Source organism: Nesoenas mayeri, assembly GCF_963082525.1.
Source record: "Nesoenas mayeri genome assembly, chromosome: 7".
NCBI lineage: Eukaryota > Metazoa > Chordata > Aves > Columbiformes > Columbidae > Nesoenas > Nesoenas mayeri.
Window position 1 is genome coordinate 20,832,076 of NC_137551.1, and position 26,945 is coordinate 20,859,020.

At 38.5% G+C, this 26,945-nt stretch overlaps 2 protein-coding genes across 6 annotated transcripts; one reads left to right on the top strand and one right to left on the bottom strand.

The window, feature by feature from the left end:
• Positions 1–6,148: 6,148 nt before the first annotated feature.
• On the top strand, positions 6,149–12,574 carry ACTA2 (actin alpha 2, smooth muscle; the record flags this gene model as incomplete). 5 transcript variants are annotated; one of them, XM_080347534.1, is made up of 8 exons in its annotated part: positions 6,149–6,277; positions 7,953–8,081; positions 9,196–9,306; positions 9,795–9,879; positions 9,973–10,134; positions 10,356–10,547; positions 11,441–11,622; positions 12,431–12,574. In XM_080347534.1, 8 exons carry the CDS (start codon positions 6,149–6,151, stop codon positions 12,572–12,574), a joined length of 1,134 nt encoding a protein of 377 aa, XP_080203660.1. The 5 variants fall into 5 exon arrangements, with proteins under 5 accessions (XP_080203660.1, XP_080203663.1, XP_080203661.1 ...); XM_080347538.1 differs by having other exon boundaries at positions 6,179–6,277; positions 7,959–8,081; XM_080347537.1 differs by lacking the exon at positions 10,356–10,547.
• A 2,026-nt stretch (positions 12,575–14,600) lies between these two features.
• STAMBPL1 (STAM binding protein like 1) lies at positions 14,601–25,703 on the bottom strand (the record flags this gene model as incomplete). The annotated part of the gene is made up of 10 exons (XM_080347530.1): positions 25,579–25,703; positions 24,467–24,684; positions 23,294–23,369; positions 21,679–21,774; positions 20,024–20,378; positions 19,318–19,442; positions 18,729–18,866; positions 17,978–18,090; positions 16,238–16,337; positions 14,601–14,657 (listed from the first exon to the last, which is right to left on the bottom strand). Exons 1-10 carry the CDS (start codon positions 25,660–25,662, stop codon positions 14,601–14,603), a joined length of 1,362 nt encoding a protein of 453 aa, XP_080203656.1. The 5' UTR covers positions 25,663–25,703.
• Positions 25,704–26,945: the final 1,242 nt, after the last annotated feature.

The following is a 26,945-nucleotide window of genomic DNA, read 5'->3' on the forward strand; positions in this document are numbered from 1 at the left end:
AATGATTAGAGCTATTTTGTCTTAGTTGTTAGATACCAGTGCAAGAGCCTGACAATTACAGAGAAAGCCAGTCTATGGGTCTGACAGCTTATGGTTGATCTGACACTTTACAGATGCATACTGTGTGACAGCTGTAATGAATCAGGTTATTAGAGGGACTTTCTGCTCCCTTAAGCTTATTTATTCCTGTCTTTCTCAAAATGGGGGGGGGTGAGAAGTATAAAGCCTATCAATGAGATAGAGGAAAGGGCCTGAAGCCAGACAAACCAAAACATTTAGAAATTCTGCTAATGCTACGAAGATGAAAGGAATCCCCAAATAAAAAGGAGCCAGGGACATATTTAGCAGAGCTTCATTCCTAAACAGCCAATTGGATGTAGGCAGGAAGGTCTCCACGCATGTCTCAGAAGTTTTCCCTTATAAAGTAATGGCTTGTAATGTTATAAGCAAAGGGGTTTCTTTATTCTCAGTTTCCTATAGCAGTTGGGATAAGACTGCAGCTTCTGGCCTCCTTTACCAAAAAGGTATGGCATCTACGAACTGGTGTGTGCCTTCTGAGCTGGCATTCTTCAGGCCAGCTGAAGCCCATTTCCTAGGCATGGTGGCTGTACAGCTCCTGCTGCTGTGGAGTCCTAGAAAACATTTTGTGTCCATATGACAATCTTCTCAAGTTACCAAAAAACAAAGAACTTGACTTAAGGAACATATAATTAAGAGTTTCCACTGATATCTGGAAAGACCCTTGAAGTCAATAGGGAAGTTCCCTGTGTGCATGAGAGCTTTGCTATTATCACTATAAAGAGATCAGGCAAAAGGGTATGAAAGAAAGAGGCAAAACCACTTTTTCTCCTTATTTTCCTTTCTCTGATCATATTCCAGACATACTTCTGTGAAGGAGACTGCAAAACGGTTTAGTATGGACAAACAGAACAGTTCTCGGAGGAAGACAAATAAAACCCATAAGTTTTGGCTATGGATATGATGGAAGAACTAGAACCTTGATATAAACACACTAGGCAAATGGCACTGTGGTAGCTTCTATACAAATGAGTGGGATAAGTACTGAAAGATAGGCAGTAGAAAGTGGTGATGGAAGTGGTCTCCAGATGGTAGGCTAAGCTGTTTTCAGGAATGGTGTTGTGTTCTTTTTCTTGAAAAAACCCATATATATATATTTGAGCTAAGCTGGTATGTGTCCACAGCTACAGAGGAAGGTTCATAGGTTTGATCGCCAGCATTTAGGCTTGGTTCTCAGAAGACTCATTCCGTTCAGTTCTCTTTAGGCTCTTATTACTGTCTCATGTCAAGTACATTCTTGCTTCCCCCCTATCCCTCTGGCAATGACTTATGTTGCTGAGAAGAAAGGTGTAAACTACTAATGTAATTTTTTTCCCCATGTGTTTTTACCTGTAGTTATATCTGTGTGATCATAACTTGAGCATAGAATCACTAAAAAGAAAATAAATACATATATTCTTTGTTGTCAGTTGAACTGGACTGACCCAACTTCCTTTCATAGTTCACCTGTTTCCTTCCTACCCTGGGACCTGCACCAAGTAATGCCCTAGAGAGAAGCTGCCTGTTGAATGCTGGTTCTCCTTTGTGTGCTAGAGGCATGGCTGTGCAGCATCTCTATGTTTTTCCTGTGCTGTTCTGTGTATCCATCACTGCTGCTCAGTCAGCCTCAGGGCTTACTTCTCCCTTCCAGTCTTTATAGTCCTGTCTCTAACGAATATCCTTCATATGGTAGGTCCCTCCAAACAACCGGTGTTTCTTCTTTATCGCTGTATTGTCTGCTCTGGATAAGACTTTCTGCCTCCCCTTGATCTGAGTTCGCTTATCTAATATCATATGTTCTATATGGAGTACAAAGTTTTACAGTACAAAGTTTTTCTCAGCTATGTTTTTGAGTGTTGCTTGAAAACAAATACTTTGGTTTTGGCTGTCATTTGAGTGTCAGTTGGAGATATGCAAAAAAGAATCTGTTTAAGTTGCTTACCTTGGTGATTTTTCTTTCTTTCTTTCTCTCTCTCTTTTTTTTTTTTTTTTTTTTTTTTTAGTATCTCTTATCTTTTGCCTTGGTGCTAGAAGTGAAATAATAAATAGTTCTTGCATGGCTCACGCTCCAGCACTTGTTAGCTTCTGTTTCTGGCCCTCAAAGGCAGTTACATTCCTTAAAAGTTCCTTTCCTTAAAAGTTAAATTCCTTTTGGTCTTCAGTCCATAATTCTGCCTATCTACTATCTCTACTAGTGGCCTAATCCTTAAATCTCTACATCAGAAAAACTCCCACTCTGGTTTTACGGGAGATTTTCTTGCATTAAGACTACTCAATTAAGCAGCAAACACATGATGCCCCTCCCCACTGTAACAAGACTCATAAAGCAAAGATCTCACTTGGATTCTCACATCTTTTTTGGCTTGTGTACATAGACCAGTTTTGAATTTGTAATGGTTTAGTATTAGAGTTTAGAGATGCTGATTTCTGGTGTTTAGTACAAACTTAATGACAAAATATTGTTGCTTATGAAAGGGCTGCTTCACTAGAATCAGCCTGTCTGGAGAACAGCTGGCTATGCTGTAAAAGTCCAGTCCTGTGCTGAAAATAACTTGTACAGTGAGAACCCTTGCTTTATTTGCTAAAAATATGTTCAATGGAAAAGCTTGATGTGGGTTATAAAATTTAACTACTTTATTATGAACAACTTGAGATGAGTTTACTACAGTCCAGACTTGTGGCCATCAGTGGAGTAGCACTAGGGTGAAGTTGGCCCACAGCTCTTAGGGTTTTGAAAATAAGCCATCAGAGAAGTAGATTCTAACCCATTGCAATCCAGACGGGGTCGTAACAATATTTTAATATAACGTTTTCACAACCTTCGAAGGCTCCACTGTGAACCCTATACAAGAGCAGGTACTTTTTTCACTACCCTGAAGACAATGGGCAATATTTAGCATACCAGCAAAATGCTAAGCTTTTAAAGAGTCTTTGTAGCAAAATTCAGCAGCTCTTTATCTTGCCAGAAATATTTTCATTGTTTTCATCAAAATCTTTAGTCAAAGCAAAGTGTTTCTTTAAAAACACCTTCCCTATTATAAATGACTGTTCTTCCAATTTCTCATTCTGCCTCTTGGATGTTACTATGGAGGCCTGGACCTCTCTTGTTTGAACACAAGCTTCTCCTGCCAGAGGATCTCTATTGTGGACTCACTCTGTCTCGCTGTATTTTAGCAACTCTCCTGAAATTTTAAAGTGTTTATCTTACACAGCTGAAAGTCTCCTCCTGTTTCATGAGCTCTACACTGGAATGCAGTGGAAGAGACCCAGGGCCTGTGGCCACCCAGATTAGAGGTTTTTGTAGTAAGGTCCCTATATGGTTTTGTTAGAGACTTCAGCTCTGTCTCTCTCTGTCTCTGCTCCTTGTTTGGGAGCTAGTGGGAGGAGAAGAGCTAAAGGGGCTATATAATCTCAGAGCTTTCAGATACAGAGTGCACCATCCCAGAGCAGCTATCCCCAGCCAGGCACTGTCAGGGTAAGTGGCTCTGAACCAATAGTGTGATTTACAGGTTGCTGGAGGACTTCATTTAAATAATGTCAAAAGGAAGCTATTCAGGAGGATGTAATGCCATGTTGTAGTTTGCTTATGCATACTTACTTATAAGGATTGAATTGATAAAATGCTTCTAATATCTATGCTGAGGTGTCTTTATTTCATAGAACTTCTGAAAGGGAAACAAAAGTTCTACCTGCTGATTCCACCAGCATTCCAGAAATTGTATAAAGACACAGTCTGTGTAATGCCACAGCAGAAATTATAGCTATAATCATGTTTAAATGAACCTGTGTGACCCTGGGATGTTAGTTTTGGAAAGAACAGAGCTCCTGAATTAGTGAATTCGCTCACTGTGTGGTAGCGTTTCTCAGCAGGTTTGCTTCAGTGCTGTTAACTGAGTGTAAGGTGATACGAGTGTTTTGGGGAATGTGACTGTAAGAAGAGCTAGAAGTGTGCAAAATAGCAGTGTCTAGTAGGATAAAATGATGATGCATGCATATTCATCCTTGTCTCTATGTATATGAAACTACTGTTCTGTAGAATGCCAAACATTTCATTAAGGAACAGGCTACACTATTTCTTGTGGGGCTGGAATTCCCTTAATAGATTATTGTGGAGAATGGTGAAGTGATTGGTTATCTTTAGGTGTTAAGCAGGTAGAGATAAGAGGCTAAATAGTGTATTAATTACCTGGGAGAAAAAGAATCTCCTTTATTTCACAGTGCTGAGTAACATTTGCTGCTGTAAGGTGTTACTACTGCATGCCATGGCAGTCCTGAGCTGTAACTCACTGACTGGCAGCAGAGAGCCCTGTCTGAAAACATTCCGCTTTGATTTTTCAAGTTTTTGTGCTTTATTACTAAATATGGTTTTCATTTAGAGTCCACTAAGCTCAGAAATGTAGCCTTTCCTGCCCCCTTCTTTCCCCTCCCCCAAGTGATTTTTGGCATTGCATTAGCTGCATTGGTTTGAGCAAACCCTCTGACCTCGAACTCTGTTCCAAAAACAGACGACTGAGAAGCCTATTTCCTAATTAGGAAATGATTTGTCCAAACCAGCTTGTTCATTCATGTTAGATAACAATTGTACTCCATTCAGTAAATGTTTCAATATAAAGAGCCTGATTTCCCTGGAGTTTAATAAATGCAAAAATTGCAACCTACTTTCCTTTCCCTATAATAATGATAAAAAGTCTGGAGTACATCAAGTGAGGATTTCCCTGTCCTTGTCTTCTCCCGGGAGATACACCCTCAGAGCCTGCAGGAGCAGGGCTACAGTTGTGTCTCCCGACTGCCTGGCTGGGGAGAGGCAGAGGATCTCAAATGAAGGATTTGGGAGAACTGTCTGTGTTCCTTCATCTGCTGTAGAGGCTGAACAGATTGTGGGCTCCCCTGCTCGTTGGCCATGGCTCTTGCTGACCCACTTCCCACTTTGCCCTGTGCTCCCAGTATTGCTGTGGCAGAAGGTTTTGGAGCCCGTGCGGAGCCAGCTGGTCTGGGGATGACAGCTGGCTCCTTTAGCTGTTAACATGCTGCAGTTTGTTGAACACTTCATGGAAGCCCAGGCGTAGACCTAGCCAAGTGATTCCCTGCCATGCTATAAATTGCAAGCAAATAGTTCTTCTTGAGTTCTGGTATTCCATGCTTATTTCTGCAATTAACTTTAATATAAAGCCTTCAAAACATTTTTATTACCCTTGTTATCTCCCTGTTGCCAGAGGAGGAAAGCAGTTTCTTTTCACTGATACAAGGAGCCAAAATAAATTACTCTGGCACTCTACAAATGCAGTTCATTAGCTACTTCAAAATGATGATGGACCATATGCTATGGCCTGTTTTTAAAACACATACTGTCCCTGACTTCATTTTAAAGGTGGGTTGTTTTTTCTGACTGACTGGGGGAGGGCTGGAAAAGGAGCTTTTTTTTTCTTTTTTTACTTTTTAATTGAGAGCATTTCTTCTCTTTTAAAAGGTTAAATATAAACTTAATTTGCCATCTTGACCTCATGGGTTAATATCTGTGTCAGGAAAACACCACTGGTACATGCCTAGTATTTAATGTGGTTTGTCTGTGGGAAGCCAAAGACTAGATGGGGAAGATTGAAGTGTCAGGCTTTTGTCAGGGTGACAGAAAAGTGGGGGTAGTTGTGCTGAATCCAATGCAAAGGGATCTTGGTTTTTGCAGCTGTCAGTCCAGCATTCTCTTTTATCTCCCACCCACCCCCAGATGTGGATTTCTGTGACCAAATTTAGATAAACATTTGCAGCTCCCTGATCTGTCTGCCCATGCTGCAGGACTGGAAGTCTCCTCTGGAATCCCCTGGATAATCTCTAGTGCATACAGCCCTCCAGCAGATGTGGTTGAAACCTCTTGTGCTTTCAACAAGCAGTTTGTTCCCCGAGATGGCCCCACAGGCCTTGTGATTGCCAAACTGGAGCCATACCTCTCTCTGCTGCTCTTAGTTCCTTTCATACAGCCATCTCTGTCTTCAAGGGTGGGGCTACTACCTGAGTATGCTTTTATTAAAAATTCTTTTCCTGCTGTTTTCGTAGGTCTGTTTTCTGCTTGGAGGGCCTGAGGACGTTGACATAGAAGATGTGTGAGGAAGAGGACAGCACTGCTCTTGTTTGTGACAATGGGTCAGGGCTCTGTAAAGCTGGGTTCGCTGGGGACGATGCTCCCAGAGCAGTTTTCCCTTCCATCGTGGGTCGTCCCAGGCACCAGGTGATGAACTACTTTGATTTTTCCGTACTGGGCTTATAGAAGGCTTTGCTGCCCCATCCCCAGCTCTCCAGCCCAGAGCCACCTTTTCCTGTGTCTGGGGCTAGCCCAGACCTGATTGATCTGTGTAACACAGTATTTCCAGGCAAAATAAGTCTAGCAGTGCACTCACCTGAGTCAAAGCAGGTTACTTGCCTTGTGAGAGGAGTCCTAAAATTTGTCACTCCCTTCTATGTCCTGACTCTCCCTGTCCCTTAATTTTGGATTACCAAGAGAATTTGGTGAGTAAATCTAGTTTAAAAAAATCACAAAAGTCCAGCGCAGAAATATCTGGACATATTGACTGCCCTAAAAGCTGATGATAGGTGATGTGTGGAAAACCGAAGCAGGAAGGAGAAGTTTTCAGAAGTCAGCTTCCTGGTAACCTTCCTGACTTTATTCGTTTAGCTGTATCACAAATGGGCATCTGCCTACAGTTGAGTTTCTTTAGCTTCAAGGTTTACTTTTGAGTATATGATGCATTCCAGTCAATTTTAATAGTTTGCAAAATACATATATTATCTGAGCTGTTAAATATAGAGAGTTTCTGAGCCAGATCATCATTAGCATGAACTAGATCAGATTGGCTAGGCCATATCAAACTAATCCTTCTAATTAGTAGATCCATGTAATTGCTTCTATGCTATTTAAGGACCTGGTAAAATTGAAAGAGGTAAACTGGTTGGAAGATTTTGCACTTTATAAACTCAGCAAATACATTTTAAGCTCTTCAGGGCAGAGTAAATGTGTGCCTAAGCGAGGTCTTTGGGCATTAATATAATTTTTAAAAAAATTCAAATGCCAGCTTGTGTAGATAGTGTGATTCGTATTAATTGTTCAAAAGTAAGCCACAAACACAGTGGAAACAAATACAGCAGGTTTCTAGAACCTTTCTTTCCTGATCATATATCACATGCCCTGAAGGATCTTCCCATCATAAATTGCAAATCCAATTTGCCTGTTTTTAAGACAGGGCAGTAAGAGATGTCAGGGTTTGAAGTGTGTAATGACTAAGTTCTGATGAGAATGTTATGCACTCAAAACATCCTGCTATATACTTTTTTTTCCTAGTATTTCTAACTTTGACATAGATATTACTGTATGCCCAGAGTAGTTTCCAGCTTCTGGTCCATGGGCCATTTCTACAGGATCCATGATATGCCTGTATCAAGAAGCCTGTACCAATAGATTTAAATCATCTGGTTCTAATGTCAGTATTATAGTGTTCAAAAAGAAGAATAAAAAAATGTTGCAATTGAAACTTCGGGAAATGTGTGTATTGCTCCATCTTGACCCTTAGATGGCACAATGTCACTTTCTGCTTTTACTCTATTTTATAGTTTAGCAAACACTTCATCCCTAAGTAATATGAACATTAAAACAACAGTATTTTTCCAGTTTATCTTGATGAATTTAACAGTGTACTTGTGCTGTTTACTTAAACTGTAGTGGAAACATGAACTCCAGAGGCTTAAGTGAACTAAACATTTAATTTTGGAAATTAAAGAACAATGAGTAATTCTGCATTCATTAGTATTCATATTTTGTAGTTAGTATCACTGGCAGTTGGATGTATTTCACAGCTAGTACTCTAACTACTTCTCATTGAGACACTAACTCTATTTCTGTTACTTTATAGGGCGTGATGGTTGGTATGGGTCAAAAAGACAGCTACGTAGGTGACGAGGCCCAAAGTAAGAGAGGAATCCTGACCTTGAAATACCCCATAGAACATGGCATCATTACAAACTGGGATGACATGGAGAAGGTATTTCAGCTTTGAAAAGTTTATATGTAATACTGGTAAACAGAACTGCTTAAATCAAATGTTTACAGAACACCCACTGAATTTTGGATGGAAGCATCCTGCTACTGCATATGGTTTAATGAGAATCTCGATAACAGCAAAGGTTAACTTGCATCTAAAGCTGAAATATCACTAGGAGTACATTAAAAAAAAAAAAAAAGAGTAATTTCCTTAATTTGCTAGTAAGAAAATGGAATTGAAGAAGGTTTCTGTAAAAATGCAAAGCGTGTATATAATTTTGATGTGAAGGGCACTGTTTACACACATAATTTTTAATGCTTCGAAGATTAGCAACATTGCAGTGCTGTGCATCAATTTCAGAGCCAGTGTTTCCATGAAAGGTTTCCAGTCATACTCTGTTGGTATAATTTCTAAGATGGTATCTCAATTCAGTGTTGTGCTGTCGAAATAGGGCTATATCAAACAGCTGGGACATCACAACACACCACAAGTGTGTGGAGCCACATAGGACTTAGTGACTCTCATAGAAATTCTCTGGTAGTTTTACTTCTTATTGGGATCCACCTGGCCTTAGACTTTATAGCTCATAGGAATGAGCTATGAGGAGATGATAAACACAAATTGACTTTCAGCCTCACAAACCATTTACCTTCATTACCTTCTTTGAATTCTTGGGCTGGCCTCTACAAATCAAAAGATGAAACTTTCTTCTGGAGACCCGTTATCTGTTGAGCTCTACTGCGTAGGTCTGTGCATGTTCTAGAATTGTTCTGGAACTGTTTCACTTTCAATCCTTATTGAAATATCATTTCTGGAACCAAGTCTGTCCTGCCCTGTCTCTTCTACTGTAAGAATAGCATATTTATTTTCATTAAGTTGTAAGTCTTTAAAAGAAATCATATGTTACTAGCAGCAAAACCTGAGGATAGTGCTTTTCTTTCTACAGTTACTTTGGTTATCTCTGTGAAGGCAATAAGAACAACTGTATGAGAAGTATTACTAACCTGTCTCTAGGGCTGTAAGCAGAGTGTTGGAGTACAATACCTGTCTGGAAGTGATTGTGAGCTGCTGGTTGATGACATTTCTTTCCTTTGCCTTCTGCCATTGTCCTCAGATCTGGCATCACTCTTTCTACAATGAGCTCCGTGTTGCACCTGAAGAACACCCGACTCTGCTGACTGAAGCACCACTGAATCCCAAAGCCAACCGAGAGAAAATGACCCAGGTAAGCTCACACCGAAGCTATGGAATAAGTCCATCTTTGTGAATTCAAGAGGATGTGAACTTCACTGTTTCTGTTAGTCATGCCAGCTTGACTGTCCAGTAGTCTATGTCTTCTAGTTACAAGCATGAAAACTACATAGTGACCACCTGTCATATTTGCATATTTTTACATTTACTTTAGAAGGTCAGTGTATCAGCTCTGAATGTGAAAACTTCAGTCTGTCCAAGCTTAATGTCATCTTAATATTTTTTATGCCCAGGCCTATTACAAAATCATCTTTAATATGTGCATGTGTCTATATTCATATGTGATAGGTATAGACCAGATACAGATATTTTTTGATTTAGATTTTGTATTATATTTTCCTTCCTTTTTATTACTAACCATCAAGAAACATGAAAATCTTGTCTTCTCCCTCTCTTTCAGTAAATTGCTTCAACTAAACTAAAAACCCTAGTGTTAAGGTCATTATTTTAATTGCATTTCAGATTATGTTTGAGACTTTCAATGTGCCAGCCATGTATGTAGCTATTCAAGCTGTTCTGTCCCTCTATGCTTCTGGACGCACCACAGGTAGGCCCCTGGGGAATGTGATGTATAGATGTTTGAAATAGGTAAGTGTGTTGATGTGCACCTGGGAATGAATTGTATATTATCTTCTCAAAGGGATTGTTCTTGACTCTGGGGATGGTGTGACCCACAATGTGCCAATTTATGAAGGCTACGCTCTGCCACACGCCATCATGCGTCTGGACCTGGCTGGCCGTGACCTGACAGACTACCTCATGAAAATCCTGACGGAACGTGGCTACTCCTTCGTGACCACTGGTAAGGACATGCTCATCACTGAGGAAAGTTGTTTAATGTGCAATGTTTCTAGCAGCCTCAGAAGAACTAGGAGTGGTTCTGTGTAGTTGAACAGATACAAGAAGGAATCCAACAGGAAAGTCCCCTGAAAGACTAGCAGAGGATTTATTTTAAAAATGGGGAGGGTGTTGAAGGATGGTTCTTTCCTGAATACCATTCTAAAGACTGAATCCTCTTGACAGCGGAGCGTGAAATTGTCCGTGACATCAAGGAGAAGCTGTGTTACGTGGCCCTGGACTTTGAAAATGAGATGGCCACTGCTGCCTCTTCCTCCTCTCTGGAAAAAAGCTATGAGCTTCCTGATGGCCAGGTGATCACCATTGGAAATGAACGATTCCGCTGCCCCGAAACCCTCTTCCAGCCATCTTTCATTGGTAAGCTGACTGACTGTTCTGCCTTGATAGACTGCCCATAAATATCAAGTCCCTATTTTCTTTTGATTGAGTCCCATTCCTAGCACCCATTATAAAATAATCTTTTAGAACAGCACTATTCATATGATGGAAGGAACTTTGTGTCAAACAATAACACAAAATGCTTTCCCAAAATAAACCCTGAATGTTTATTCCTGGTTTCCAACATTGGGCCCATGCCATTTTGTATGTTATGCAGTTGGCTGCTATGAGGAGTGTAGCTGCAAAGTCACTTTTCTAAATAGTGTGAGGACTGTGGTTTGAATGTGCTTGCAAGGAGGCGGATGTGGGAGGGAAGGTAAGAAGCACTACTTTTATTTCTCAAAAGGACTGCTCCAAATCCTGAAACCATGGTTCATCACATTTGCAGAGCAGAGCCAACACAATGTCATGCTAATCAACAGCCATGAAGGCAGATTTGCAATGAGATCACACAGAAAGACAGTCAGCAGAATTTCATTTTGGAAATAGATAAAAGTAGTTGCATACTTAGAGGTATTAGGACATATTTTGACTGAGCTGGCTCAATTTAAAAAAAAAAAATAAAATAAATTCCAAGACCATATAAGGAATTCTTAGAACACTAGAGATTGCCTGCAAAAGCCTAGTGGAAACTTTACTATTCCACACCCCCAGCTTTCTTTTTAAGGAGCAGTTGTGTACATAAGGGAGTGAGGAGGGCTGTGCACCAAAGAACTCCTGAGCAAATAATTTAGGCACCTTCCAGATTTCCACAGCTCTGGAGAAGGATGTCTTCCAAAAAGACACTAAAGTCCATGTTGTCAGTTTTGACTAAGCAACTCCACACAGAGGCTTAAAATTGTTTCCTCAGTGTTGTTCTGCAACTTCCCCAGGCATGGAGTCTGCAGGCATTCATGAAACCACTTACAACAGCATCATGAAGTGCGATATAGACATCAGAAAGGATCTTTATGCCAACAACGTGCTGTCTGGAGGCACTACAATGTACCCAGGTATTGCAGACAGGATGCAGAAGGAAATAACTGCTCTGGCTCCCAGCACTATGAAGATCAAGGTATGGTGCAATTATTTGTTCACTATTTGAGTTGTCATGTACAAAGCTCTCAAAAATCTAGTAAAACATAGCAACAATATACAAAGTAAGTGCTTTGTACATATTTTGAATCATGTTCATACCTTCCAGCAAATGCCACCTGCTAACCTTTTTGGTGGAAGAAGAGAGCCTTCTCTCCTCTCTTTTCCTTGTTCATGGTGATATCTGCAAACTGGTATAACACAGCCAAAGGAGAATAGCATAGACCCAGCAACATGAATTTTCCTCTGAGGCTATATGTGAGCTTCTTTAGCCCTTTTGGCTGATGGAGATGGGAGAGAGGAAATGCTGGTTTTGTCCTTGACCTACAAGTTCAGAAAAGAGACTCCAACAAGCCCACCTTCCTTCTGCTGCTTTGAATTTTCCATTCCTTGCTTTGCAAACATTTTACCAGCTATACCGATAAAGAGTCCTCCATAGGTCACTCAATTTTTTAAGCCCTTCTGGGCTATCATTATATGTTCCCATACCAATTATCTGCCCTTTTCTCATATGCAGTCATGAATCCACAACTTCACTACTCTTACTGGGCAGACTGACTCAGACAGAGAAATTGAGGATTTAGACTGTTTCTGTTAGTCATGCCAGCTTGACTGACTTAAATAACAACTTTTAAACTTTACTGCTTGCAGCATTGCCAGGGATGACACTAGCACGTAGATACAGTGGTTTTGTTAATATCAAATATCACTGCTTTAGTAGTTTTGTATGACAAATGTATCTTATTCACAGTGGACTGTTGTACTTAATGCTTTTGTTTCTTAAATAGATCATCGCTCCTCCTGAACGTAAGTACTCCGTCTGGATTGGAGGCTCTATTCTTGCCTCCTTGTCTACTTTCCAGCAGATGTGGATCAGCAAACAGGAATATGATGAAGCTGGTCCATCCATTGTTCACCGCAAATGCTTTTAAATTGCCTTATCTTCATGTGTCTCCTTAGTGTATTACTGTGAATGTATTCAGGAAAATACATTCTTATAATTTCATTCCATAAATCCTTCATTGTAATGACTCTAATTAATTGGATACCATGTATTTTTTAATAAATTCTAATTATGCTATGAGATTACTATTCTATTAACAAAAACAAACCAAACATGCATTTGTGGAAGTACCATTACAGTTGGTTTGAAGCTCCATCTTGTGACACGAATTTGTTACTACACTGTAATTGGCTTAATAGAAAAAGTGATACCTTTGGCTTAGTTATACGAAAGCTTAGAAAATGCTCAGCTGTCAGGCTGCACATTGTCGAAGTTTAGCCTCAGTAAACATTCTAATCTACAAACAGAATCAGTATTGATTTTTCCAAAATTTTGAGCAGTACCAAAGGACCATCGCATCGGTTTGTTATCATCAGGATGAGCATGTGCACTATGCTTTGCATCTGCTCTACCCAGAAAAAAATTATTTATCCACATCACTTCTTAATTCACAGCTGTCATGCTGGAAAAGCTATTTTTTTTCAGTGCGTAGCCCAGAGGTTTACGGTGAATACTACAACAGTTCAGTGTGTTTTCTTTAAAGAAACAAAACTTGTTCCTCTGGGAGCATATCTAAACACTAATAGTAGATTGAACACAAGATTTTCCTAGCATATGTCTGCAGGATGAGTGCAGCTTATTATTTTTATGTTGTGTGTAGGTCTAAAGGGTAATTAAGCTGGCTTAATACACTTTCCCTTCAGAATTGTGGTTTTTGGTGGAAGGGTAATGTAATCAAAGTAGATAAAATAATTTAGACAATTGTCTTTTTCTGTGATTTTTCTGATTCCAGTTGTAGTCTCAAATACATCAAAACTGATAGTCAACTAGAAGCATATGCATAGAAGCTGAAGACAGTAATACTGTCTTAAAATATATATATGTGAATAAAGAATTCACTGAGATAGTCCTGGAAAAGATAATTTCTAAGTAACTTGGTACAATCTGTATTCATTGGAGTTCAGGATAAAGGATGATATTTATTTTTGTTACCTATTTTCCTGTCTAAACTCAATAGTTTACCTCACCTGTTACTTATTCTCTTTCAAACTGTAAGCTCTTTGCAACAGCACCTGTTATTTACCATGTCTGCATAACCCCTGGGTTCCAGATCTTGTCCAGTGTCTGACTGTTAGCACATGTTCTGAACTTTTTCATACTAAATTTATTATTTAAAGTGTAGGTCAACTAGGTTCTTTGAAGAGATACTAAATAAACTTTTAAGAGCAAATGACTTTGTATGGTTCTTTCTTCTAACTCTGTCTAGATCTTTTTATCTAACTCTAGATAGATCTAGGCAATCTCTTTCAGGATAAGAACTTGATTTCAAATACAAGTTTCTACTAGAGGGTTGCTGGAGAAGACACATTTATCCAAGATACTCTGATGCATCTCTGCTATTTGAGATGAGGGGCAGTTCTCAGGTAAGGATTTGAGTTTTCCTTTTTCTTACTCAGTAACTTAGTCAGAACTTGAGATATACAGGGGTGGAATGGGGAAAAGGATAAGAAAAACTCCAACAAAACAGCAACACCCAAACTGATGTATTTGCTTCTACTACATATAACGTAAATTCACTGAAGTAGTGAAGTGATGTATATAGCCAGAAGTCACAAAAAGCCAGCTGCTGTTAAAACTCCCTAATTCTAAGAAAGCGATTAATGCCAACAAGTGACAAAAGAAACATTACTTATTTCACAATGACTGTTGTTTGAAGTCCATTTTATTGTTGTGTTTTATAGGTGATGTTTGTTTACAAATTCAGGGGTAATGCCACTGAGCTCCACCTTGACAGAGCAACAAAATAACTCCAAAACAGGCTAGAACAATAAATATCAAACCATTCAATCTAAAATGTATAAATATAAAAGTCATTTCTGAAAATGTAGGAAAACCGGGAATCCATTTTTCTGTTTTGGTCATCTGTATAGTAACATCACTATAATCCATCCATATCACCTCAGATCCAGCACAATTATCTTTATGTCTTTCCCGACCACGTGGGTACATAGCTGCAGAAGAAGTCAACGCGTTACTCACAGAAATCAGTTTCAATAATATAGCATATGAAGGCTATTGTTTCCTTTTAATTTTCTGAGCCTGTTTGATGCTATGCCTGTCTATCCAACTTTGATTGTAACTGTCACTGTGCCTGTTCACAGGCAAAGCTGATCACCACAGGTCTATACTGCTGAATAAAGCAAGAACTACAAAAAGCAATCAGAAACGAATTTCTAAAGAGGTTATTGTTCAGTGCTTAGCCTGTGAAACAGGTTATAGTTCTGTGCTATCCTTTATGTATTACAACATGAGAACCTGAAATGGGGAAGGAAGATGTGTACTATCATCTGATCCTGCAGTGGCTTCAGATGTGCTTGTCTACATTATGGATTTTTTTTTCAAGCCTTTAGAACTAAATTGTGTCTTTAGACACAGTCATGATCAATTAACAGCTTGTACTGGGTCTGTGATTTGCCAGAAACTAGGCAAATGCAGATCAGCATTGTTTCAGCTGGGTTTCATGAAGCTTCCTGCATTATTACCTCTGCTACTTTTCCTTCAGGAAATGAGGCTGCGATCTTACTGTATTTGTTGGAAGATCAATGTGTTTTGGTGATTGCACTTGAAAGGATATTTGTGTTTCATATGCAATACCAGCACCGTGTCTAATTATTATAAATGAGCTCAAGGGGCCAGTAACTTCATTAATGAACTGAGTCTCTAAAAGACCACTGAGAAGAGCCCATCTGGAACAAAGGCTTAACATTTTTCAGAGTTGGACTATCTTCTCTTTATACCTACAGTCAATGATAAAAGAAAAAAACAAAGAACCTCAACCTCTCTTTCCTTTGAGGAGTAATGTTGATTTTCTTAGAGCCCAACAACAAATTTTCAATGTCTTTCAACATTATTTCTCTGCATTTGATAACTTAATTTTGAGCTATATGAGATGCTCTGTATTTGAACTGAGCCCCATTAAAAAAAAAACAAACAACTTAATTATTCCAAGGTGAACATTGTTGTCTTCCAGATAACAGTGACATATCTGATAATCCTGAATGACTACACTAGTCAGCCATACATATCACATACTATGCTACTGAAACAGAGGATATGGTAGTTACTGAGAAAGGCTTATGAGAAGCCAGGAGAAAATTATAGGCAATGAAAGAAAGTGGGCTTAATCTACTTCCAGCTGCACTTTTTAGCAGCTGGGGTGTTCTTTTGGGACAATTCAGTTCACCTCCACAGCTGTATTATTTGTTTAAAAACTGAAGAGCTCAGGAATAACACCTATTTGAAACTGTGGCTTTTGCTTCTTCTGAAAACAGGTAGAAGTGGTGACTGATGGCAACTGCCTCTGGTTAGCCACCACTTGAATGGCAGTGTGTAACACTCTTCTCATGCTTTCTATTGACTGCTTAAATAGACTCTTGATGTCTACCTTGGTCAGTGAAGCAAAGGTAATGAATTATTAACATGGGGGAAAAAATTATAAAGAAATCTATCTGAAGCATGTATCATTTCTGCTTGCAGCAGAACCACGGGCAAGAATTTGAATAGTCAAAACCATGTTGGATTGTATACTTACATTAAATAACCTAGGATCCTTTGTATGTGGATGAAATCCCTTCTTTTTACAAGCAGAAACTTCTAGCATGCCAGCAGTAGTAAGTCTGAAGATGCCAGTGCTGGAAAGCAAAAAATAAAACTCCTGTCACATACTGCAAATCCAAGGTTTTACTACAAATTGCTTAACTTAACAGGACAACAGAATGGTACTCAGTAACCTTTGATACGCAGAACCAAGGCTGAGTTGGATTCTTAAAGGTATTTGAAAACAAGGGGAGTTGTATTCATGTAAAAGAAGGGATGATTAGGGGAAGGAGAGGGGAAGAAAAAACCAAACCAAATCAAGAAACCAAAACAACAACAGCAACAACAAAAACACTCCTCCCCCCCCCCCCCCCCCCCCCCCCAACAACAAAACCCAACAAAACAAAACAAAAAACCACAACAACAAAACCCCAAACACGGGACTGGTGTTGTTCCCATGAGGCAGGTTAGTGCAGGAGGGGTCTGGGGCTAGTTCACACAGGAACAGATACAAAACAGAAACGTAGGTGTTCTGGCTTGCATTTCAGTCACTTGAACTCTAGAGGGGCAACTTAAAAGACAACAGCCTTTAAGCTAGCTGTTAAATGACTAATAAGAGTAAATATCCTCCATACTCTTGTAGGTAATGAAGTAATACAAAGCACTAGATAATGCACTGCTGCATATATATGAGTTAACACTTTGAGTATTGAATAAAACACTAGCAAATCCACCCTTCTGTAAAGAACATTAATAGCTAATAACTGCAGGACAGCACCTGATTAATAAGTGTTACAGATAGGAGTAACAGTTTAGAACTGGTTACAGGGTATCAGCATAAACTGTGAAAGAAGTTTGGAAGACCCATGGTTTGAAAGGGTATGCAGACCTTCTCAGGGTTGCAAAGCCTAGTGCTTGTGTGGTTGCCATTCAATCTGTATTTACAGCTCTGAAGTTATAACCAGAGCAGGATTCATAGATGTCATCTATGGGGGCAGAAAGACAGGATGAAAGGCTACAGAAATGTGCCCTGTGGCCTTGAAAATCCAAGCACAAAAAAGCAGAGTTACAAAACAAAGGTTGGAAGAAACTTGTGAAGATTTTTCTAAGTCCAGCCCTCTCTGCTACAGCAGAATAATTTTGAGCAGGGTGCCTAGGATCATGTCCAGCCAGGTTTGGAATAGCTCTAAGGATGTAGAATTCACACCCTCTCTGGGCAGCCTGTTCCATCACAAACCTTCATATTAATTGTTACACAGTTTCACATTTTTCCAGATACTTACTGTTTGTTTTTAATGAAATACAAAATTAGGACCTTATTATCAAAAAGTGATCTTTATCCCTCTACTCCCCAAACTGCAATTTTCTTATAATCATAGACAAATATATGTAATCCCTTCACTTCCTTCATCAGACAGAATAAGGATAGGTCTGTGGCAGGGCACTGGCGATGAGGTCTCCAGGAGAACAGCTCCTGTCATTAGTTATCAGATGAGCAGGGTATAAAAACAAACTTTAAAACCTGGGGCTAGGAGGGAGAAGCCAGAAGCCAGAAACAATACCGTGCATATTGACTGACTGGAATGTAAGTCTAAACACCTTAAAGAAAACAAACTCACAATATAACATTCCTGCCTTGCATCCCAGCTGACATGTGCTGTTCACATTTGATCAAATTTTAAGATAAGGAGCAGGGGAAAATATCTAAACATTACTTAGAAAAATCAGAACTCACTCATTATGCTTTGGTGAACAAACAATTGCAATGGCCTCTGGCAACATTAGCTGATAAGAACAATGAGTATGAAGATCAACACTGGATAAGAATGCAGTTTGTGTTGGATGTGTCTACAAAAAGAAAGGGAAAACTCAACATCATGAAATATTTCTTAGAAATCAAGGTCCACATACATTCAAGGAACAATAATTTGTAACAAATGAAAGTATCAGTATTTCCCCAGGTTGGTTTCTTAAGTTTGTGTTAACCCAGATTCTGCATTGTTAGGGTGGCTTTTCTGTATGATGTTTATGGAGGCACATTAACAACCAGATGTTACAGGCAATTTTCTGATCATGGGAGGGAAAAGGGTGTAATGAGAAAGCACAAGACAAAGGGAAATGATTTGACTGTGCAAAATCCCTAAGAGTGAAATTAATATAAAGTTTAAATGACACAATATCCTCCCTGCAATTTTGAATATAGCAGAAAAAAACCATTAAAAATAATAAAATACACCTAAATAAACATAAACGAAATTTGCACTGGCAAAAGCAGGTCCATTGTGTCAACAAGATGCCTCAACTTCATTAAGAAATACTCATCGATGGGAGAACATTAGCACTCGTTTACATCACTACAATTAGAATAAGTGAGCAAATTAATTTGGATTGTTCCAGTTATTTCTTTAGTTTGTTATTCCATTTTTTTTTTTCCACATAGTGTATCGAGTTGATAGAGAAAAAGCCAGAATCTGAGTCATACGTACATGGATCCAACCCAAAGTGAGGAGATTGTACTGATCCTGAATACCAAATAATTCTTCCACATTCTCCATGTCGCAGTAGTCTGGTCCTGAAGATTGTTTTGGCACTATTACATGGGTAATAGTAAATTCATTATGTGTCTGTAAAACAAACATTGACATACAGTGGAACAAATTAACTAATGAATAAATACTCAATCAGAATCTGAAAGATGTCAGCCCATCAGCAGGACAGCCATTATGAATTTGATGACTCCAGTAGATTCTAACAGTCTTTATATTTCATTGTCCTGTAACTAAACCTCGCTTACCTTAGATGAATGCCAGAGAAAGTACTTGAAAAAGCCTGTATTGTACAGCGTGCTGAAAAACTTGCTACATTTTATAACAACAGCAGTGTATTTTGATCGGATGTTTCCCCAATAAGACAAGCCCACACTGCTGAAGTGACCACTCAGGTTAAAATATGAAGTTAATTACATTAAAGACTAATCATTTAGATCTGCTTTTGCTTTGAAGTCAATATGTTACAGGAAAATACTTCACTATCGAAAATATTTTTCCCCATACAAATGTGAGGGTTAAACTGTACCAGTTTTCCACAGAGAATTCCACATGTCTCTATTCCTCTTACTGTATTTGCCTCTGCTAGCAGCAGAAATTCGTGACAGAGATCCCTGGGCAAAATGACTCCTCTGAGTGCTTCGGCTAATTGAGCTAACAAAATAAAACAAAACAAAACCAAAAGAGAGAGAGAGACAAAAAGTCATTTGCACAGTAAAGTTCCCTAAAATAAGGAAATATGCACGGTTACAGGAAATTATTAAAAGATAAAGAATTGTGCTTATAACATTACAGATTTCTAATGAGACTGAACCTCCAGCACAAGTGCTTCACCCTAAATTGAAGTCACCAGCCCATAAGACAAGCTCACAAACCTACCCCTGGGGAGAGAGTGAGCAGATACCATTTCCCAGGCCAGGGCTTTCCAGGGTGAACCACCACAGGTTCTGCTTCTTTTGAAATCCATGGCAAAATTCAGACAATGAGGCTCAATCTCTAGATCCAGCTACTGGCACTCAACTGGAAGATGTGAAACTGTATAGCTAATCTCCTCTCTTAAAATGGAGAAAATATATGGAACTGTTGTGTGTACGTCAACATGTTCATGCCTGATTGATTACAGACACACTCACAGTGAACAAATTCATATGCATACGTGATATATGGGCTGCTATAACTAGCAAAGAAGCAGATTAAATTAAAAAAAAAATAAAAAAATCAATCCATGGACTTACTCTGAACAGCACTTAGAGTAGCCTCTGGCTTTAAGACCTGGTTTACTGGAGGTGAATGTCCAGTGCAGCCAGATGTGCCACTCCTCTCTTTTTTCTCAAGCAGAGCAGTAGATAAGGGACTGTTATCTGGTACAGAAATACAAGATAGCATATTTCCATCTATCTGTTCAGACATAACCATGCTCTCTTTGGTTTTCTGATCTCGAGCTAGTTCTTGCTTCTTAAGTTGATCCTCAAAGAATTGAAACTGTTCTGATTCAAGCTGCTGTTGACGCATATGTGCAATTCGTTTCTTCTCTGCCTCTATTAGCTTTTGATGTTCTAATTTCTTCAGAAATTCAGTTTTACATTTGTTCTGGAAAACATGCAAAATAGCAATATCCTCAGAACACTAAAAAGTCTACAAAAAATGAAGAGAAAGAAGCAAAGTAATCCTGTCATTAAAAAGTAAGTCTATTAGGACCTATTTGCTGAACTGGCAAATACAACTGTATCCCCAAAAGCAGTATGATACGGAAGGAAATACAGTAAGTAAGGAATTTCAATCTGCATACTTGTGGTGTTCTGTTTTACTTTGGTAGTGATAACACTGGCCTCATTTGCCCATTATAATAAAATCATTAGAATAAGACTTTGCAGAACACTGATGGTAAAGAAAGTAGACACAGGTGTAAGCCCTTGCAATTTTCAGTGCAACAACAGATCCATGAGTACATGGGTTTTCTGTGTAGATTTCACAATCCATTTTGTTATCTGGATTTGTTGCTTGTTGCTGCTGTTTGGATAGGTTTGTCAACTTTCTGCTACTTTCTTTCCTCAGCTTTCCCTGGGTTGCTTAAGCTGGCTTTGGTGCAGTGTGTCCCCAGCCCCAGACACATGAGGTGCCCTCTCCACTCTGGTCTATGCGCCTCTGCCACCCAGCCAGCTGCTGTTCCCCAAACTGCACGGGAAACGTGAGGTTTTGACAGCCCTCCCTGCTTCCTGTTAAAGGAGAGCATCAAGCATCTCCAGAAGAAAATGAAAAAAAAGCAGAGCAAAGTCATTTCTTAAATGTCATAAACAAGATAGAGCAGGAAAGAGAGCCTCAAACCACTCGGTGACAGGAATACGGAGAGCATGCAGTGCATTTTGGTTTTTACCTCCCCATGATTCCCTAGGTTAAATTTAAGGGAAGGAAAGAAAAAGGTGTATTTTTCTCAGATGTTTTTTCCAAAACAAGTTTTTAACACCAGAGATCCTGTTTTCAGTGATCTCAATAGGCAAGATGGAAGTACTTAGAGTAACTTGAAGACACAAACAGGATATATTCAAACTGAAGCACATTTGGAGCCAAGAGACTTTTTCCACATACTCATCTAAGTGTCTGAACATTATCCTCTTTATAAAATAAAATTGAAGTGTACGCAAGACTACTCAGATATCCATAGGCTGTTATCTAAATATCACAGCACTCGTATTTCCAAACACATACTTGCATTACTTATTTTCAAATGACCGACCAATTAGATTCTGAGAGGAAGTGAAAAGTCACCCTAAGCAGTCCATGAAATGATTACATTCTTGTAGAACTGGCATTTTACTGCTTATTTTTTAAGATGACTTATATGACAGAAAAAATATTCATATCAAAGATTTAATAACCATATAAAACTTACTTTGTTTTGCAAGTATTCTTGATATTCTAAGTTATATTTTTTTAAAAGATCTCTTTTCAACTCATCTGTCCGTGGAAATGCAACCTCCTTCAATTTCTTTGGGGTGCGGGAGAAAGATAGATAAGTTTATTTTACACTTTCTATAAGATCACCTAGAAAACAAATTCAACTCTAGTAGAGATTTCAAAAAATACAAAACAACAACAAGAATAATACTGCTCTTCTCCCAGAAATGAAAGAAATATACACTAAATCATCAGCTTATAGTACACTGATTTCAATAATATAGTACACATTAACTTATAGTACACATCAACTTTTATAGTACACTGATTTCAATAAAGCTCTATAAATTTATGTCAGTGAAAGGAGTGACATGAATACTTCATATCTCAAGGAAATATTAGTTCTTTTTCTAGCAACCTGTTATCTGTGTTTTGTTTAATAAGTGTGCGATGACTAACGTTTTTATTGTTGGTGTAATTTATTTCAAAAAGAGTGGTCCAACTTTCAGTGTTTCAGGTTGGCTCATCACATTTTTTTCTGGGACTCTCTGAACAGAAATATGACTGAATACACCCACTTCCAGGTGGGAAAAAGTGTTTATTTGCAGGGAGAGCTACACATGCAGCTTCCTGTGACAGCCCTGCAGACAAAACAATGTTTTTGTAAAACAAAAACAATGCCAAATGTTTTCTACTGATGCAGAGGCTACTACAAAACAATTTAGAGGCTACAGGCAAAGCAAGGAAAGAGACCATGTGCTTAATCCTACTGAGTGCCACAGGAGAGAGCACGTTAGATACCCTTTCTCAACACAGATGTTTCCTAGATTGTGGGCCATAGTCAAAAATTTGACATGAAGGATTTTGGCTTTGCATATAACATTATTCAGCTTTAACAGTAAAGAAAGCTGCAAATATGGAAGCATGAAGCAAGATACACTTATGCTTATTTTAACAACTGTCATTAGGCAATTCCAGATGTTTTAAGCTCAGTATAAGGCTGTATTTGAAATTTCTCTTTTAGGAAAAACAACACCATCACCACCCCCAAAAAAACTCAAAAAAACCCTGAAACCAAAACTATTTTGTATACAAATGGAGGAAAAAAACCTGGTAAAAACTAAGCAAATACTTATTTGGTAATAAAGACACCAAAAATATACATGGATTATTTAACAAGGTAAGCAAATACTGCACAGACACCAGTAATGCCACACATCTCTCTTTCCCTCTGTTTGCAATAGTCAGTTTGGACCCTTAGCCACTCAGATAATTGGGACCAGAATAAAATTCTACGTACTGTTAAAATAGTGTAATTTTAACATGTAAGCTTTCAGAAATAGATATACCCAGGTTTCCAACCATCTACCAACTTATTCAGAGACAGTTCAAGTTCACTTTTTAGAATGGTAATTTAATTTCCTGTAATGATCAAGTTATTAAACCAAAATAAAACATGAATGACTAGTGGAGAAATCAATCCGTATCAGAAATTCAAGCTGTGCTGGCTGCCATGGGCTATATGTGTACTGGAGGAAAAGGAGTGCTAGGAAAGAATGGAGGGACTCTGGGGGAAACATTTCTTAAAGGCCAGGAAACCATAACCCTACCTTGATAATATCTTGTTTTTCTGGCACTGCACATTGGTGATAGTCTCGGTGACTGGGCAGCTTTTCTACAAACAACCTAGAAAATTAAACATGCATGTGTTCGCCTCAGCAGCCAGAGGAATATCCACAACAGCTTTTATGTTGACAGAAAGATCAGTTTCACATAACTACTAAACACTGGATTCCAGATGACTTGGAGCACAGTTTTGCACATTTGTTTAAGATAACACTTAAATTCTTGTATAGATTTGTATGGGACACATAGGGTAATGACGGGAGATTATCTTCTACATTTAAATATACTTTGGCTTTCATTATTAGAGGGTTGCGTTGAAAAGAGGACTGAACTAGCAGCCAGCACCTAAACATAGCCCTCAAAAGCACCTTCCACCCCAGCCAGTGTTAACAATTCCTGTTTCTACTGTCTTGATCTGTCCTTAGCTGAAATGCTGAATCTTGAATGGGAAGTCCAGAATGCAGCACTAACTACCATTAAGGCAGACCAAGCTGCACAGCTAACTGCAGTATTAACCTACTCAGTCATCTAAATTATGGCAACACTCAGCTGCAGAGTGCTATCATTCTTCCAGCAATTTGTGCAATGTACACCTTCCAGTCTCTCTTTTTATAGAGAGACTATAAATGTAATCCATATAATGGATTTTACATTTACTCCTGTAAGAAGAGATAAATTATGCTTAATCCTTTTGGAGAAGTAAAAAGAGGCAAAAATCTATCTTTTCATGTTTTTTAAAGTGCTGTGCAATACTACCATCTTTAACATCGGCAGAGTTCATAGGGTGTAACTATTAAATGCTCAGAATTCTTATCTAAACATTGCTTTTTAAGCCATGAACTGTATTTAACCAACATGATGATAGATACAGAATAATCTGTGAGAAACAGTGCTCAGAGGCTAGTGCAGTAGGGTCAGCTTCAATCTCTCTATATTAGGTTAGTTCACACCTGGCATTAATAGATGGATAGGACTACTGTACTAACAGCTGAGATGAAATCCTAACAAAGACTGTGGCAAGAGTAAAGATCTCCAAAGATCAAAGCTATTCTGCAAGAACACACTAAACATTTTTCTCGTAATCTAAAGGGGTGCCCTGTTTTCACTGCAACTTTTCATTTCAGTTTACTCAGTAATGACTACAAATGGTTTCTTACGTTATGAACTTATTATAGAAAACAAATGCATTCTCCAGGTTCCCCTCCTCCATATACACTGACGCCATTCGCTCCATCTCTACTCCAGATCTAAAATAACGACGCGGAGTGATATCTTCATTTATTGTAATATTGCTGCCAAGCTTGCTTAAGGCACGTACTCTCTCTTCTGGGGTCACAGAGATGTCTGTATGGTCAGGAATAGCTACTAGCTTTCTCTGAAAAAGAACAGAGAGATTAGCAAAGAGAACTAGCTATGATGTTTCACTTTCAGTAAGTGATCTCATTCAAGAAACTCAAGGGAAATAATCTCTTTTCTCAAAATAGGCATTGATTTCCCCACTGCTAGCCACAGCTGAAACATTCCAACATGTTTCTCAATTGCAAATAAATTGTGATTGCAATTACAAATAAGAAGTGATCTTAACCCCCTCCTCAAATACAAAAAAAAGGTAGAAAAAAATATTAAGATAAATTAAGTAAATATCTGTAGAAACAATCAGAGGCAACACAAAATATCTTCTCTTTAGAATCCCCCCCCTCAATGAAATTCTATAAGGTTTTGCCTTAAGTTATTGCAATAATTTGGTGGAGGGTCTGAATACTCGGACCCATATTACATGATATATAGCGCATGAGTACAGGGTAGAGTTCACCTAACAAAAACCAATAAGTTTCCTTGGACAGTCAACAGTTCACTCCAAATGTTCATTTCCAGTTTCAAATGAGGCAGATAAAGCCTGAGTTAGAACTAACTCTACTGAAGAAGCAGCATAGCTTCTGATTATAAACATTACCTCCCCTTTAAGGGCTAAATAAGTGGTTACTGCAAGTTGTTTCCTCTTACTTTGATTAAATTTTTTTACTCTTTCTATACAAAACGTTCATTTCAACTGTTTAAAAACACCAAAACAAATTAAAACCCCATAAATATGTATATAGAAATAAAATAAATTCCAATTAAACCGCCAGGCAGGACTTGTGAGGAACTGGCAACTGCAGGAAAAGGCCCTTGTAGCTGACAGCGAGCACTGCTAAACAGCTCCCTTAAATTGTTTCCTATTTGAATGAGAGGGTGCTAAGCCACTAAAGCATTTATTTGAAATACATACCAATGAGCTGACAGTAAATGGTTGTTCCATGTTGTTCTCTGTCTGCAAGCCAGGGAGATCGTTCTTTTCCTCCGAAGTCTCCATCTGAATGCAAAGGGCAATATCAATCCAGTGCTCAAGATTGGCAGCCAGCTGTCTCAGGGATTATTAGCCCAGGGGAAACTTGAACACAGACACGTTAGTTGTGGTTGTGTGCTGGAAAAAATATGACAAATCATCCAGATTAGAAATACATTCAAATGCCATGTAAATTTGCATGCCTGCACCTGCTCATTACTTCAGTATCACAATACTTACTTATTTCATAAGAATCTAAAATTTACCAGGCATCTAAAATCTAAAACAGAAATGCATGGGGGTTTGCAGGACAGTTGTGGACTAGCTGGCCTGTTCTAATTTTATCACAGTGGATTAGAACACAATTTAACAAATTATTTTTACAACAACTTAAACAAACAACCCAAGAACAACAACAAACCCCCAAACAAACCACCCAACACTTTCAAGCAGTAAGTGAAAAACTCAGGTCAAAGACTAAACACAGAGTCTGTGCTTACTTGAGCGCATGTTTGGATTAACATTCTTATAAACAGTGTGAATCTGGCATAGTTCTTCCTGCTAAGCCTATAATTAGAAATAAAACTTTGCACACAAACTCACATCAGTAACATAAAGCAGAGAAAATATTTCAAGCACCACATGTCCCACCCGCACAGCTTGCTGATTTCAACAACACACAACATACAATGAACTCTGATGAATCAACTGACAGTAATTGTTTCTTGCACAGCTCTAAAAGAGTATAGACAAATACTTAGACTTGTTGTGGTCATCAGCAAAAAAAATCCCAACGAACTCCTGAAAGGGAAATGAATTATTTAAATTACACTAGAAGTATGAAAACGAAGGTTCTAATGTGGTTTATCACTTCTGTGCACTCAGTCTAAAGAGATTTGATCTTGAAGGCTGAAGGCACTTCATCTATTGCAATGAATATGATTTACACTTTTGTAAAAGCATAAAGGGTGGGTTCAGCAAACATATTTTCTCAGCACACCTCTCTCTAGAGGCCAGAGGACTCTGGCTTAGAGAAAAACAACTCTACTGTGTTTATAGCCAGCTGCATTTCTTGAGTATTGATTTCTGTATCTGGATCTTCCTAATTTTTTCCCAAAAACTAAGAGTATCTATTAGATCAGTCTTTAATTTTAACAAGTAATGCAAGTATTACAGGAGACATTAAATTCATTTAAGTGATACTTTCTTTAAAATAATCAGAATCATCCAATTTTATTTGTAAAAGCCCTTACTGGCACACCCATTCCACTTTATTAATTCAATCTTACCCTGCTTTTATATATGACCTC